Source organism: Euprymna scolopes, chromosome 41 (genome assembly GCF_053919585.1).
Source record: "Euprymna scolopes isolate OS-2025 chromosome 41, ASM5391958v1, whole genome shotgun sequence".
Lineage (NCBI taxonomy): Eukaryota > Metazoa > Mollusca > Cephalopoda > Sepiida > Sepiolidae > Euprymna > Euprymna scolopes.
This window is the reverse complement of record NC_136522.1, coordinates 20,612,052-20,629,646: the sequence shown is the minus strand read 5'-3', so window position 1 is coordinate 20,629,646 and position 17,595 is coordinate 20,612,052. Positions and strand designations below refer to the sequence as shown.

Genomic DNA, 17,595 nt, shown 5'->3' with positions numbered 1-17,595 from the left:
ATGTCATTGTTTATTTCTGTTCCTTTTACAAAACTCGATCATGTTCTGCAAAGCCAAAAACAAATAACAATTTTCCTCTGCAAAACAACCAAACCAAACACCACAAATAAATATTTGAGAATATAAAATACTTGAAACATAAAATCTTTTACTAAAATGACACGATTTTGGCATTAAATAACTGGAGGAGAGTTAATATGACTAAATCAAAACAATTTAACCAAACACTACGAATTTGGAGATATAAAAACTTTAAGCGTAAAATCTTTTACCAAAATCATAGGATTCAGCTTAGATAACCCGAAAAGGAATGATATTCCATAAAATAGAAAAATAAAAAAAAAATGAATAAAAACAACCACACTTATATTGTTTTCTACAAATGAGTCACCGCTTATCAAGGCCCACAGGCCATTCAAGAATAAGGGTTATTGGATTTGACCGGTACACAGTGGGGATTTACTAACAAGGATTGCAACTGGTCAGATGTTGATTTAAGATGTCAAAATTCACTTCATAAATATAAGCCTTACAGATGCAGTCAACTCCCCAGTCCCCATCCGGAGTAAGCAAAAGCTGGAATATCTGTTCATATCGATCGTAAATCTTGCTTTGATATGTTTTCCAATTTTCTGTCAATCATCTCTTAAGTAGTCACTTATGTTTCAGTGCTTTGTTTGAATATCAGAAAAAAAAATTCACTGTGGTACTGCGGACTATAATTGAGTTATTTCCAAGATCATACTTTCATTTTGGAAATATGTTGATTATAACAGCAAGTGTTTTACTTATTTCATGCGTAATACAAGGGTGATTCCAAAAGTAAAGCCTCCTATTTTGTAACTCAAAAACTAAAATGTTGAAGAGCTATGAAGACAAGAGTGGATCATTCAAAACAAGCGACCTTTTGTGCTCCAGAATTTATTTTTCCACATAGTCACCATAATTTTCAATGCATTTTTGCCAGTCTCTTTTGATGCCTTGGTCATAAAAGTCTGGAGCATGCTTTATCGCTCACATATGTATGTTACCACTCTGAAATCGACGAACCCATCTCCTAACTGTGCTAATATCAACTGCATCATTTCTGTAAACTTTCAACAGGTGCTACTTAATATTGATTGGTTCAATTTTTTTCTGCACGGAGAAATTCAATGACACCTCTGCTTCTGACACCCTTTCATGACAGGGTTTGCTTTTTTAAGGTCTGACATTGTCAAAATTTGCAAAAGAGAAATGAAACTTTCAGGTTATGAATGCATACGTTCAGTCATCATAACAATGTAATTTACTATCCCATCTGATCCATTCAGGTGGAATAAAATAGGAGGCAGTACTTTTGAAACGTCCCTCGTACCAAATAGATTATCATTCCAAAATCATGTTATAATTTAAAAAAACAAAAAAAAAAACATCTTTATTGTTTGTATACACATGTTTTCATTGTATTCTGTTTAGGCTGCTAAAATGCAGTTTTACCAGAATTTGTTTCTAAAATTGTCTTATTTTAAGATGCAATTTTGTTTTCAACCGTTCTTTTGCAGCTTGCCCTCAGCCTGCAAGTGTACACAGCAGAACTTCTCAAGTCAATCATGCGGACTGAACGGAACCAGCAAATCATGTGTGATGTTGGGTTCCCGCATGAACTGCTTAGCCATGGCAACATTGCTTTAGCGGATGAATCGCATTCTTTGCATCCACCCCTTCAGTATATGTTCGAACGACTCGCTGCACAAGCTCTCACCCCGAAGGATCTCAAGTATGCCAATTTTAATTTACTATCTTTAAAAAAATGTTTTTTGTTTTTAAATAATGCAATAAAATAAGTACAGAATAGTTTTTGAATTTTGGAGATTGGGAATTTGTATTATTTGGATTGTTTGGACTACTGTTCTCATCTTGATTGTTATTTGCACAATGTTTCAGCCAATGTAACCTCCAGCCTTCTTCAGGTGTATCTTGTCGGACTCGGGGAATCTTTCTATCAAACTCATGAATCTGGACGAAATTTGTAATATAACTGTTTATTTAATCCATGCGGGTAGCATGCTTTCGTTTTGTCAGTCATAAGTAATTCATAATTGCATTTTTAGTGCCATCCTTACTAAAGATTGAACCTTCAACCTCCAGAGGAATGTAATTTACAATTGAATTTTATAACAATCAAGATGAGAATAGTAGTCTGAATAATCTAAATAGTACGAATTACAGAATAGTTAACACTCAAGACTCGGCTAAGGGTCTTTATCCTGGGCTCCCAAAATCAATAGAGATTAGATCATTTCTCTAATGGTCTGGTCCCTGTTGATTTTATTAGTTTATTGCTAATCATCTGAGGCACCCTCACCGGGGAATGCCAACGGGGGGGGGGGGGGCCCAGGCACTTTTTGCTGGTCAGAATGACACTCTTCTGGGGAGCTGACTTCTCAATCCCACTTTTTGACCCTGGTGTCTAAGTTCTTGCAGTGGGAGAGAACTAAATATAAACACTCAAGAACTCATACCCCTTTCCCCCAAAGAAAACAAAAGGTAACACACAATTTATATAAAACGCATTAGAATTAAATTCTATACTGAACTCTGCTATTTTTAGCATGTGGAAACGATTTGTAAGATTTTTGTTACCATTTAAAAAAAAAAAAAGAAATTTATAAATTGTTTCTATACTTAAAAGAAAAATGGTGATTTCTACTATTTTTGTTTTTTTAGTATGATTTCTCTAGTTTTAACTTTTTTGAAATTTTACTGTTTAAAAAAATATTTCACATTTTAAAATTAGCTGAGTTTAATAGAGAATTTCGTCATACATATTATCACCTCAGTTATTTTCTACTTATGTTATTTTCTATCATGGATATGTACCCGAATATCTGCCATGGCTTACTGTTTATTTATCGTTTGTGATGTCACTTATGTATAGCACAATCACATTGACACACCGGTTCTCACCAGATCACCAAAGTTAGGCAAATTTGGGAAGGCTAGGCTTCTGGGAAGGTTGGGCATGGGGCCAACACCTTCACCCCGAAAAAAGAACTTGTTACAAAAGCATCTATAAAGTTGTCGATGGGCTCAAAGCTGTGGTGGTGTGATGTCGCTTAACTATGGATCTTTCAACGCTAAAAAATATTAATTTGAAACTTTTTTCAACTTGCAAAACAGTTTTTTTTTTCCTATTATATGAAAACATCTATATATGTGTGTAAAAATGACACCCTTTTATGTGTGTGTGTGTGTGTGTGTGTGTACAGAAGTCTCTATTAAACTACTCTATCAATTTTTGGTCTACAGACTTGAAACTTGATATATAGGATATTTGGACTTATGGAGCAAATTCGGTTTGGTTTTTAGCCAGAAAAATAGCTAAGAGATTAGGATTTGACAGGCACAAGTTGACATGAGGTGCATCATTTATGCATGTGCAAATATGCATTTATATGTTTAACTGTGTTAATTTTAAGTTTTGATATGCTTGTGTCTTTAGGTCATTTGGTAGCGAATGTCACTAGAGAGCTAAATGTTTTGCTGGTGCTACCAGATCAGGCAGTCTATTGGCTTCCTGAGACGAAATGCACCTACATTGATGTTTTTGTTTTCTATTCTCTTTTGTAAAACTTAATTAGGTTCTGCAAAAACAAAAACAACAACCCCCTTCCCCTCTCCTTTCCTTTTCCTTCCCTACTTACCAACCCCGTCGCCCCCCCCCCCTTTTTGCCCTGTTTGTAGGGCACTAGAATAAGCCGATTGCCCCCCTGCAGAGGGTAAAAATCCCTCAATGGGGCAACCAGTTAGCCGTGGGTTGCTACCCATAATGCCTTAGGACGCGATCCTGATGATTGAGCTAACCTAGACCTGAGTGCATAAAAGTCTAGGCACTGCAACACATTACTTCGACCAGACGGGCGGTCGGAGAGGCCCGATCCGACCAATCGGCCAGTCACGCCAAGCCCTAGCACTTACACCCAAAGTACCAACTACAACAAAGAACGAAACTTAAAGGTACTCCCATCTTTCTTTTTTATTATTTTTCTTCCCCCACTACAAAAAATAGGCAAACCAAGTAAGTGCTAGAAGGCGGTGGCAAGGGTCAATCAATTGGAAAGACCAGAATTCAACACTTCATCTGAGCAAATGTATTTTTGAGGACATATTGAACAGAAAATATAGTGCTTGAGAACTCCTTACCAAAAGAGTATATCCTCCACGTAGCCCCGACATGGTCAAGGCGAATGGGTTTCCCCCTTACTATGCCCCAATTTTGGACTCTGAGGTGGGTAGGGAGCATGGTTGATGAAAAATAAATCCCAAAATCCATGGCCGATAAAAACAAATGCATCCCCCTCAAAACCCTTAAAAGAAACCATTCCTCCGACTCTGACCTCTCAAGCTCAGATGAAGAACAAAAATTCAAAATTAAAAAAACGTTCCAATTATAGACGAAGGAAACTTCCCACAATTCTTGGTTATTGAATTAATCGAAAATAAAAAAAATTGGAAATTTATCACCTTTCCTAATAGAAAAGACATTATCCACAAAAAGTAAACCGAAAATGATAAAAAAAAATAAAAGATGGAAATCTACTAGTTGAGATAACCAATCTTAGAGATGCTCAATCTCTACTCAAAATGAAGAACTTCCATGAGTACAAGTGCAAAGTCTTTCCCCATAAAACACTAAACACTTTGAAAGGAGTAAGTCGAAGTTATGAACTATCGCTAGCAACTGAAGAAGAAATAAAAACCGAATTAGAAAAACAAGGAGTAATCAACCATATCCGCATAAACATAAAAAAAAACAATAAAATAATAACAACCAACACATACATATTAATGTTTAACAAATCAACAATACCTAAGGTAATAAAAATTGGCTACTTAAATGTAAAAGTAGACCAATATATCCCAGCTCCATTAAGATGTTTCCATTGCCAAAAATATGGACATCATAAAGAAGCCTGTAAAGGAATAAAAATATGTGGAAAATGCGGCAACAAAGAGTCTGACCACACGAAGAAAAATGCATAAATGAGGTGAAATGCGCTAACTGCAAAGAAGAACACCCGGTCTTCTCTAAAATATGCAAAACATATAAAAAAGAAAGAAATTATAGAAGTAAAGTACAAAAAAAATAACCTTTCCAGAAGCCAGAAAAATAGTTGAGATGTACATGAAAGACAACACATATGTTGAGACAACAAAAAAGACAACTAAACCATACCAACGTAATGAAATACATGATCAATATAGGGAACTGATAAACAAACTGATTACATTAAATATTAAAGAATGGCCAGAATTTCAAAATAGCCTAAAAGAAAAATACTCAAATCTGGGAAACAAAATAGAAATAACAAATCCAAACAAAGAAATAATATTCCATCCACAACAGAACCATTAAAAAAATTATCACAGAAACCAACAAAACAACCACCAGAAATTAATAAAAACATAAGCAATGATAAAACAGCAAATAAAGAACGTTCCAGAAAAGAAAAAAACAAACAATAGACACTCAAAATAGATTCCAAATTCTAGAAAAAATGGAAACCGAAAACGCCCTAGATAAAAAAAAAGAAACTAAACACAAGTAATCAAGAGGGAAAAAATTAACAAGAAGCCAAAACAGCAACATCTCAAGCAAGATCCAGATCGACGTCCAGATCCAAACAAAAAAAGAAAAAACCCAGCAAAACACTTCAAAGACACAAACTCCAACAAAAGATAAACCCTCTACTTCTAAAGAGATGGAAATAGAGGAAAACTAAACAGCCTCATGGATAGAAATAAAAGACAACAAATTATCCAATGGAATTGTCGTGGAATAAGATCTAACTATAATGAACTTCTTATACTTATCTCACTCTTCAACCCAGCCATTGTTTGCTTACAAGAAACCTTCCTACAAAACAATAACCATTTCAAAGCACCAAACTATGAACAATACAACTATTTTCATAACACAGGCGTTCGTGCTAATGGAGGCACCTCAATTCTTGTAAGGAATAACATATCCCAAAGCAATTTCTCTGTCAAAACAAATCTCCAAGCAATTACAACTCAAGTCACATTACACAAAACAATCACAATCTGCTCAATATACCTCCCTCCTCATGAACCAATAAATGAAAATGAACTAGAAAATTTAATAAAACAGCTACCTTCACCATTCATTCTTCTATGAGACTTTAACTGCCACAGTACGTTATGGGGATGCGAAGTCACAAACTCAAAAGGAAACAAAATTGAACAATTAATTAACAAAAATAACTTGTGCCTTCTCAATCAAAAAAATCCCACATACTTAAATCCAACAAATGGATCAACTAGTGCCATTGATCTTACCATGTGTGATCCATCAAGTTTCTTGGATTATACATGGAGCACTTACGAAGAACCCTGTGGAAGTGATCACTTCCCTATTATAATCAAATACAGTAACTCCATCCAAAACCACATACCCAGGTGGAACACAAACAAAGCCAACTGGGCCGAATTTAAAGAACTTTGTTCACTAAAACTAACAGAACATCAAATCCAAACAATAGAAGAATTCACGGAAGTACTCATAACAATAGCCAAAAAATGCATACCCAAAAATTCTCCTCCTGGAAAAACAAACAAACCATGGTTCAATCCAGAATGTAAAACGGCCATTAGACAGAGAAAGGCAGCCTTAAGAAAATTTAAAAAAACAACCCACAACGAACAACTTAATAGAATACAAACACCAAAGAGCTAAAACTTGAAAAACAATTAAAGAATGCAAAAGATCCTGCTGGCAACAATTTGTCAACAAAATCAACATCACCACTTAACCCAAAACCGCCTGGGAAATAATTAGGAAAATAACTGGAAAATATAATCCGAATCCAATCAAATACCTTCTCACAAATAAAAAGAAAATAACTGATAAAAAAGATATTGCTAACACACTAGCTAAAACCTTTGCCGAAAACTCATCATCAAAACACTACAATAGACAATTCCAAATACTTAAGAAACAGGAAGAAAAGTACAAAATAAACTTTAACTCCAAAAACCAAGAGCCTTACAATGAAATCTTCTCACTCAATGAACTAGAAACCGCCATAGAAAAATCCCATAACTCAGCTGTAGGACCAGATGAAGTGCACTACAGCTTCCTTAAAGAAATTCCACCAGAATCATTAAGACTCCTTCTCAAAATTTGTAATAAAATATGGGAAACAAAAGATTTCCCAACTTCATGGAAAAATGCAACAATAATCCCAATACCCAAACTGGGAAAAGATACATCAAACCCAGAAAACTACAGACCAATAGCTCTCACAAGCTGCCTATGCAAAACGTTCGAAAGAATGATTAACTACCGTCTTATATGGTATCTACAGGGTGGTCAAAAAGTCAGGTAACATTTTAAAGAAAAACGATATTAGCAATACACGTATATTTAAGTACCATACATTGAAATATAAAACGAAACAAACATGAAATATGTTTATTTTGTTAATTGTCGTCCATTTCTCTCTATCAATCGCTGGAAGCGATTAACCACTGATTGTGTAACACGTGTAATCATGTCAGCTGATATCCGCGCAATCTCCTCTTCAATAAATAACTTTAAAGACGCTATTGTATCAGGCTTCTTGCCATAAACGCTATCCTTTACATAGCCCCAAAGCCAGAAATCAGGAGGGGTAAGATCCCTATATAAGATTATAATGGATCATATTGTTTTTTCTACCTTTAACATGTTACCTGACTTTTTGACCACCCTGTAGATGATTACAAAATAATTTCTGAAATCCAGTGTGGATACCAAAAAAATCGAGGATGTATAGACCACATCACTAACCTCGAAAATTATATCAGAGAAACTTTTATCAATAAGGAACACGTAACATCTGTTTTTTTTTTATCTTGAGAAAGCATATGAAACTACCTGGAAACATGGTATCATAAAAGATCTCCACAACATCGGACTAAGAGGCAGATTACCTGAATTCATAAAAAACTTCCTAACAGGCAGATCTTTCCAAGTTCACATAGACCTAACTTTATCAGACCCACAAAATCAAGGAGTGCCCCAAGGCAGCATATTATCAACAACTATCTTTAACATAAAAATCAATAACATTATAAAAGAACTCTCTCCTGATATACATAACTCCTTATATGTAGATGACTGCTCAATCAGCTACAGATCTAAATACACTCACACTATTGAAAGAAAACTACAACATAACATAAATAAAATTAATAAATGGGCAACTAAAAATGGTTTCAAATTCTCCAAAACTAAAACAAAATGCATCCATTTCTGTAACCAACGCAAACTCCACCCTGACCCAACCTTACAGATTGAAGGCAAAAAAATTCCATTCGTAAATGAACACAAGCACCTGGGAATCATTTTTGACAAAAAACTAAATTTCATTCCACACATCAATCACATCAAAACCAAATGTAATAAAGCATTACAACTCCTACGAGTCATCGCCCATACAGATTGGGGAGCTGACAAGAACACACTACTCAAACTATATAGAGCATTGATTAGATCAAAAATAGATTATGGTAGCTTCATATTTCAATCCACCAGAAAGTCATATCTAAAAACCCTCAACACAATATGTCACTCTGGACTAAGACTAGCACTAGGAGCATTTCCAACCTCCCCCTGCAGAAAGCCTGTATGCAGAAGCACATGAAACTCCTCCAATGCTCAGAAATCAAAACCTTGGTCTAAAATACTACACAAAACTTACAGCCAACCTCACAAACCCAGCACACAATAGCACTTCAAATCCAAACCGTAAACACCTTTTCGACCAAAAAGAAAATGCAATCAAAACCTTTGGACTTAGAATAAAATCGATTTCCAAAGAAGCAAGTCTACCCATAACTAAAATTCACGAAACTGTCCTACTCAAAACCCTTCCCTGGAAAATCGTATCCCCTAACATCGACCTAAGTTTAAGTAAATATGAAAAGAAACATACTCATCCAATAATTTATCATGATAATCTCGATAAAATCAAAGAAAAGTATCCAGACCACATACACATCTATACAGATGGGTCTAAACAAAATAACGCAGAAGCCAGTGCAGCAATACTCAATAAATCAATCAAAAAACAATCAAACCTCCGAAAAGAAACCTCAATCTTCAGTGCTGAAATACATGCTCTAATCCTAGCTCTCAAACTCACCTCCAATAACAAAAAAAAAACAAATTTATAATCCTTTCAAACTCCCAATCTACTCTAAAAGCGATTAAAAATAGAAAGATGGACAACCCCCTAATCGCAAAATTACTCCAAAAATTAACTGAACTAAACAGTAAAAAAGAAATCATTTTCTGCTGGATACCGAGCCATTCTGGTATTAAAGGTAATGAATTAGCAGATTCAGCAGCAAAAAACACCTTAAATCTCCCAATCGATGCAAATTTTAAAATTCCATACATAGATCTAAAAAGACGTATCAATGCATATACAACAGAGAAATGGCAAACCTACTGGAATGAACACCTTAACAACAAACCTCACGAAATCATGCCAAAAATCAAAAAACAAGAACAAAATATGAAACTAAACAAAAAAGAAGTCAAACTAACAAGAATAAAAATAGGCCATACTCACTTAACCCACTCATATCTCCTAAAAAAAAGAAAGCCAACCCATCTGTATATCTTGTCAAACACCACTCGCACTCAAACACATATTAATTGAATGTACTGATTTTGAAGTAAGAAATCGATTCTACAAAGAAAACAATATTAAAGAGTTATTTGATAAAAACAATCCCCACACCATACTCTCATATCTTAAAAAAATTGGCCTTTATAAAAAAATTTAAAAAGAACCCTTTATACAACGGTCCTGGATATTACCTTAAACTATATCTGATGGTGAGGCCCCACCTTGCGGGCCTTTGTGAGTGTGGAGCCATCCTTTAATTGCCATTGCTCCCAGGTCCACTCTGACCCAGTGTAGTAGTACCTGTTAGGGTCCCAACTATGGGTGAAATAGAATCCGACTTAAAAAACGAATATACTCCATTAAAAATCGTTTCTCAAAATAACTAGATTCGGCATTAAATAACCTGAAAAAGGTTGATATGCCGTAAAACAACCAACTAACTAAATGTTTTGGTTTTGATTCTAGCTGATAGCACCCAAGTCATTCTTTTCTTTTTAACTTTTGAAATCACTAATATATTTAGTACAATATAATAATCAATAGAGAATTGGTTTTATAATAATAAACAAAAAATTTGTATTAAATATAATATATTTAATCGTATTTTACGGCTGAGCAATGTTGGGTGGCCTGCTGGTAACTTATAAAATCCTTCAAGAGGATTTTATAATTGTTTTCAACCTTTCTCAAAATTGCCTAAGAACTTTAAAAATTTTCAAAATATATTTTGAAGGACAGTTTTATTAATTCAAAGCTTGGGTGACTCATCCGATGAAAAAAGGATTCTTCTTTCATAAGTTCGAGTTTGAGTGAATTGAAATTTGCACAAGATCTCAATTTTAGCATTACAGTTCCGGTGATCAAATGCTGAAAACCGATTAAAAAGATTTTCTGAAATCTCAATACTCCTTATGTCAAATCTTGAGTCTCTAGACCAAAAATTGACAGAGTTATTTGGTAGAGAAATGTACACACACACACACACACACACACACACAGAGGCATTTTCACTTATGTGACATAATCCTTAAATTGGATTATGTATTTAAATGAAAATTTAAGTATTTAATTTTAGGCTGACGAGAGATGTGTCGTTTTTTTTTTTTTGTTGTTTTTATATTTTGTTGCCGAGGCAAAATGAACATGGTTTCCAAAAGAGAGAGAAGAGAGGCTAAACAATAGTAGTTGTTTTGAACTGAGTGGAAGTCTACTCAGCTATCCTTCCTTTAAAACTTAAAATCAAAGTTAGTCTGAGAGAATGAGGACGACATTGTGGCCCGGTCTGGGAAAGCTAGGACTTTAACTAGCAGATATTTTAGCGGCTAGAGATTTTGTCAGCCAAGCCATGAGGAAAATATATTTCATCAAGTCTATTTTTAGACCGGAATGTGAAGCAGAGAGGAAAGCGGGGCCGGAAGTGATCCTGCTTTCCCTTGCCATCTTTCTTTAACTGGATACTAGCTAGGACGCCGACGAGTTAAGAGGTCACTGTCCTCATGAAAGGAGGGGGGGGACTTCTTTCCCTCATGCGAGAGAATGCGACTTCTTATCCCTCATGATAGAGACAGATGTATGAAACGCGGACGATAAGAAAGGAAAACGTGTGAATTTGCTGTCTAAGGGAATACCTCGAAACTGACTACGTTGTTAGTGAGTTGTGAAACGTACAAGAAAAAGGAACAAAAAGAAAAAAAAGAAAAAAAAAAGACCTGTGAGTGTAAAAACTTTGATTCCCCTTTTCCCAAGCTGACAATTTAATTTTCACTCGTGGCATCGTATAAATCCTAATTACGCTGTTAGACCCCTTTCCAAAGACTTTCACTCAGTTTATCTCAAATTCCATAACTTTGAATACATTTCTTTTTTCTTCGTTAAACTTTCCTTTTTATCTTCAATAAACCTATTTTGTATTATTTAGTAAAGTGTTTTGCTACTTCGTTCTTTCTCGTGTCTTTGTTGGGTTCGATTTTCGTGTCTCCTTTTCTTTTTTTTATCCATGTCACATGTGCGATAAATACTTGGATTTTGCTTACTCGTAAAATCCCTTTTTATCCCTCCCCCTCTCTGATAATGTGTAACAAAGATAAACATTTACCGGCTTGTGTCGTAAATTTCCTTTCATACCCCTACGTCTATTTGTTACCTCCCCTCCCTTTTATCGCATATGTTAATACTTTTATAGATATATTTATGTGTGGGATAGATATTTATACATTTTTTAAAACTTTGTTTTCATATTTTTTTTTTTTTTTTTTTAGAAATTGAAAAAAACAATGTATTTTACAGAAATGCATTTATTTTTAACAAAATAAAATACATTGTTGTTTTTTTTTAATGTTTTACTTGGGCTATTGTATTTAATCTATTATATAAAGGACAGTTGTATGTGTATATGTTTGTATGTCCAGCTGAAAGAGGCTATGATGAGGTAGGGTTGGTTTATGCCCAACTGCATCTTTTATTTATTTATTTATTTATTTTATTTTTTAGTGCACCCAGGTAATGCTGCTAGTTATTTTGTATATTGTTTTTACTATTTTTTTTTCCTTCCAAATTTGGCGCCATTTGTTTTTTGTTTCGTCTTCTTCTTTTCGAGTGTGCTCAACATTAGATACATAATACTAACTGGATTTTAAATAGAAATAATTCTTCATATAGTAATATATAACAAAAACATAAAACTACTTTTAATGCCTATCTCACATTTTTCTGTGATCTGAACCTTTATAAATTCTTATATATATATATATATATTTTTTATATAGATATTAATAATTTTTTTAGTTTTTTTCTACATATCATAAGAGAGATATTGATACATTTTTAAAACTTTGCTTTTTTACAATAATTTTTAAGAAATTTGAATAAACAATGTATTTTATATTGTAAAAATTCATTTAACAAATTAAAATACATTGCTATGTTTTTAAATTTTAACAAAATATGTATATACTTGAGCTATTGCATCTAATTCTTATATCATTTTCACTAATTTTTTTTTTTTCTTCAGAGACTTTGTTCGTCTTGGCTGCCCTCTCAACTGCTGGTCAGTTGATGACTTATACGACGGCTATCGGAATGGTTTTGTGTGTAGTCACATGCATAACGGTTGTGAATTAAGCCGTGGCCACAGTTTGGAGGAAAAACGCATGCCCTATGAGATCGAGGACACAATGAAAACTGCTGGGGGGCCGGTACCCCTTACTCGAGTCAAATGTCTGGTTTCCATGACAACCCCCAGAGATGCACGCATGCACGGGTCCTCAGTCACCCCAGCATTTGTCGAGTTTGACATGAGCACTGAAGGCTTTGGCTGCCTTTACTTACCCAGTATTGCACCCCAGGGTCCACCAACCCCTTCAGTTGTAGGGGGAGTGGTTGGATCTTCTGATCCTGTCGTTATTGGAGGCATCGGCACAGGTGAGTTTAATCCTTAGGGCAAATACAATGGAAGGAATATTAAATATGAAATCACGAGTGGCGTAATGTATGCCAAAGTGGAGTATAATATCTGTTAAACCAAGGACAAATTCAGTTGGATCAATTGGTTCCTCTTTGAAAAACATTCACAGCAAAGACTCATTTTCTAGGTAATAATCATTCAAAGGTTCTGTTGTTTTATTTTATTAAATTCATCCTGTTTGCATTTCTCTTTTTTATCTACAGTGACTTTTTTTTTTTTAAATGAAAATTGTTCCCGACAAGGTATGAAGCCGCGATGTAAAGAACTGACAAGAACAAAAGATGATTATTGCGAAGACTAAAAATGCCTATTGATGTTAGTTTTGAAATGATCAAGGCTATAGTTAGGAGGAAAACAGTCAGCAAGAAAAGACTTCCAAAAGCCCTTACTTCTTGGTTGGTTGGTTGTTTTTGTATTACGGCATATCAACCCTTTTCGGGTTATTTAATACCGAATCCAAAGATTTTGAAAAAAATTTTAATAGAATATATTTGTTTTCACGTCGGTTTCTATTTAACCCATAGTTGGGACCCTAACAGGTACTACCATTCCGGGTCAGAGTGGACCTGGGAGCAATGGTAATTAAAGGGTGGCTCCACACTCCCCAATGCCCACAAGCTGGGGCCTCACCACTGGATATAGTTTAAGGTCATATCCAGGACCCCCATTGAGGGACTTTTACCCTCTGCAGGGAGGCAGTCGGCGTATTCTAATGCCCCACCGACAGGGCCCCTTACTTCTTGGAAAGAAGCTACTAGAATAGGAAGCTGTATTACAATGTGGCATCGAAACAGCTACTAGACTAACGAGTCAAATGAGCTTGAATAAAGGAAACAGGGAAGAGATCAGACAATTCTGAAGAACACACGCGATAATAGTATTTAGGAAAGGACTGAGACTAGCAGCATCACATCTGTGAGACAGAGAGGTTGTAGAGAAGAATAAAGGGTAGAGCTAATCAAATTAGAGAAACGTTTCTGTACTTTATCAAGACCCCTCAAATCGGACAGATATTCATCAGTTCAAATACGACAACAGTAGGCCATAGTCAGCTAATGTACTTCCTAACTTCTGGTGTGTCTGCTACTGGAAACGGTGACAAGGCAAATCAGTTCCTTCACTTTTATTGTTCTTCAATATTTCTATTGTAAAGCGATTTATTTAACTAAAATAGAAGAAAAGAACATTATTGAAAAATATACAATAAAAATTAACAAAATTATACAGATAAAAAAAAATAACACTATTAGTCTTTATTTGCACTTTTAATAACAAGATTTAAAAAATAAGTTTTTATTTTATTTGAAATTTTATAAAAAATATGTTTGTGAAATTATAAGAATGTTTTTTTCTTTATTTTAAAAATAAGGTTTTTACTTGAATTTATATAATATGTTTATGAAAGCTTAGAAATAAAATTATTGAAATCAAGATAGCAAAATTTCAAACATCATAAAAAAATGTATCCAATGCATAATATTCCAAAAATAGTTTAAAAAGAATTTCAGTAATTCTTGAAAAAAATCGAACTAATTTCAATAATTCTTTACAAAAAAATCAAACTAATTTCAATAATTCTTTGCAAAAAATCAAACTAATTTCAATAATTCTTTACAAAAAATCAAACTAATTTCAATAATTCTTTACAAAAATCAAACTAATTTCAATAATTCTTTACAAAAATCAAACTAATTTCAATAATTCTTTACAAAAATCAAACTAATTTCAATAATTCTTTACAAAAATCAAACTAATTTCAATAATTCTTGAAAAAAAATCAAACTAATTTCAATAATTCTTTACAAAAATCAAACTAATTTCAATAATTCTAATTAAAATAAAACCGGAAAAAACTTTTCAATGCAAAAAGAAAGATGGGAAAAAATGTAATTAAAAAAGAGTACATGCACATGGGAAATATAGGTGTGAAAGAAAAAAAAAAGAGAAGGAACTGATTTGTTTGTCACTTCATCTGGTAGCAGCCACACCGGAAGTTAAGAAGTACATTAGCTGACTATAACCACAATAGTATTTCATTAAAAGAAATTTGTTTTCATTCAAATATTTTGTAAGTTACATAAATTTTAGCTTCACTGCTTGTCAACTCTATGGATGCTCAAATGTGTAGTAATCATTCACAAATCCATTAATTTTGTTTTCTGTACTTTTTATGAAATTCATTATGTATCCCTGTTTGTTAATGCTTTTTTTTTTTTCTTCCCTTTTCAGGTGAGAGAATGTTTCCTCCTCAGTCGGGATTAACGTACTCCACGTGGTTCTGTGTTGACAAATTTAGCTGCGCATCAACTGACCCTCATCCGGTGCGTTTGCTAACTGTTGTTCGCAACCTTCAGGGCCGCGATGAGAATCTCATCTGTCTGAGTGTTACTCTGACAGCTAAGGATCGCTCCCTCGTTGTGTCCACTCAGGAAACGAGTATGCCTACGACGGGTATGTTCCATTTCATTCTTCTATACAAATAATTTGAATATTGTTTTATTTGAAAATAAATATTATGGATTATACTGCTTTTTGGGTTGTTGATGCTTGTGTTTGAGTGGGTAATATCATTGCTAAAGATTAATTTAGTTCACGGGGCTGGAAATAAACAAATAAAATCACAAAGTAAAAAATGAGATGGTAACCACGACGGGATAGGAACTCTGAATCTCTTAACTGCATTCTCAGCAATTACTGCCATCCATAGTTGTTGTCGTCTCACCACGGTTTTGGCAAAGTAAGCCTCTGGCTGGCTTTGGGTAGGATTGAAACCGCTATCTTCAGACAATTTTCACCTGAGAATGCAGTCTTGGTTACCACCTGACAAAGGCCAGAGGAATAGTTGACTGAAACGTTGTGAAACAACAACTAAGAAAGAGTAAGGATAATAGTCCGCAATAAATAAATTAATAAATAATACTCATCTCAATAGTGAATTCCAATTAAAAAATATATAAAAAATGAGACTTGTACACTTGAGACACCCCCCCTTACCCTCTTGATCAGCGGCAGCCAAATATGCACCCACCCCATCCTCTCAGTCAGCGGCCATAAAAAATACAATGTCTTTACCAACAATTCCACTGAAAATGTATCTCAGCTCCTTATGATGTCATCAAAGTTGGCTGTCTTGATTTTTTTTGTGGGTCACTCGATATTAGATTCACAAAAAGGTTGCTGCTGAATGAAGACCACAGATGTTGAAGGGTCCTGATCCGTTGATTATCACTCTCTTCACATTGTTAAGATCAAGAGAGCAATCATCAACACTGGTAATCAGAGTTGTACCATGAAGAGCTAAAAATACTTCCAAGCACGAAAAATTAACAAGTCGACAGGTGATCATGTTAATATAAAAATAATTATTTGTGTAAATGTCACAATATTGTGTTGGGAAGGATGATGTATATTTGTACTTTTTATTTGAATTATGTCTTGGGATTGGATTTTGGTTTTTAAGTTCTTTTTTTTTTTTTTTTTTTTTTTTTTTTTACAACAAAGGCATCACCACATTATCAAGGCCCAGAGGCCACTCAAGGATAAGGGTTAAAGAGTGTACAGTAGAAATTGGTCAATATAGTAATCATTAGTAATGAAAATTTGGTAAATTTGATAACTTATATGGAACGGCTCATCAAGAACTTATTTACTTTAGACTTGAACACAACCATATTGTAGTCAGCCGGAAAGCAGGAAAACGGAAGACAATTCCACAGGCGTGCAGTTCTAAGAAAGAAGCTTTGTTCATGGAATCTACGTTTAGGTTTAGGCACAGATAAAGAGTGGGGGAAATTATTTATAGTGTTTACAGCTAGACGAGTGTTTCTTGTGAAAGTTTGGCGAGGGGGGGACCATAGATTGAAGCTCAGTTGAACACTTTCCATGAAAATAACGATACATCAGAGACAAACTCGCAACATCTCTTCTGTGAGATAGAGGTTGCAAGGAGGAGAAAAGGACATCTCCTACGAGGCTACGAAGTCTATTTTGAACTCTATCAAGGCAGGACAAGTCCTTTCTAGCAGCTCCTGCCCAGATGTGGCAACAGTATTCCATCCTTGGACGTACCTGGCTCTTATATAGATAGAGAATAGCATCAGCAGTGAGATATCTACCGGATCGATAGAAAGTTCTTAAATTCTGCATGATTTTAGTTGGCCACAATGATCCCAAGTCTGGGTGGCTATCTCAGAACAATGTGGATTCTGTTGGCGAACAGAAACAAATTGCTAACTTGAGTTTTGCTTTTCCTTATATTGAGATTTTTATGGTTCACTCCTCCTGTTAGCATATTGAAATTCTAAATTAATAACACTTTTCACTTTTTTTTTCTCTTTCCCTCAACCCTTTCCTCAGATCAGAGATGTTTGTCTTCCCAGATTCTAGAAAATATCTTTTGACAGTTTTGTCTATAGCACTATCTACTGACCTCGGTGACTCTAGCTGTAA

General features: G+C 34.5%; 1 protein-coding gene across 4 annotated transcripts in view; it reads left to right on the top strand.

The window, feature by feature from the left end:
• Nucleotides 1–17,595, top strand: part of LOC145266399 (WD repeat and FYVE domain-containing protein 3-like) — a 447,754-nt gene that overhangs the window by 275,608 nt on the left and 154,551 nt on the right. For all 4 annotated transcript variants that reach the window (XM_080122046.1, XM_080122045.1, XM_080122044.1 and 1 more), the window contains exons 19-21: nt 1,545–1,759; nt 12,694–13,103; nt 15,376–15,597. In XM_080122046.1, coding sequence (XP_079978172.1) covers nt 1,545–1,759; nt 12,694–13,103; nt 15,376–15,597 — 847 coding nt within the window. The remainder of the gene's footprint in view (nt 1–1,544; nt 1,760–12,693; nt 13,104–15,375; nt 15,598–17,595) is intronic.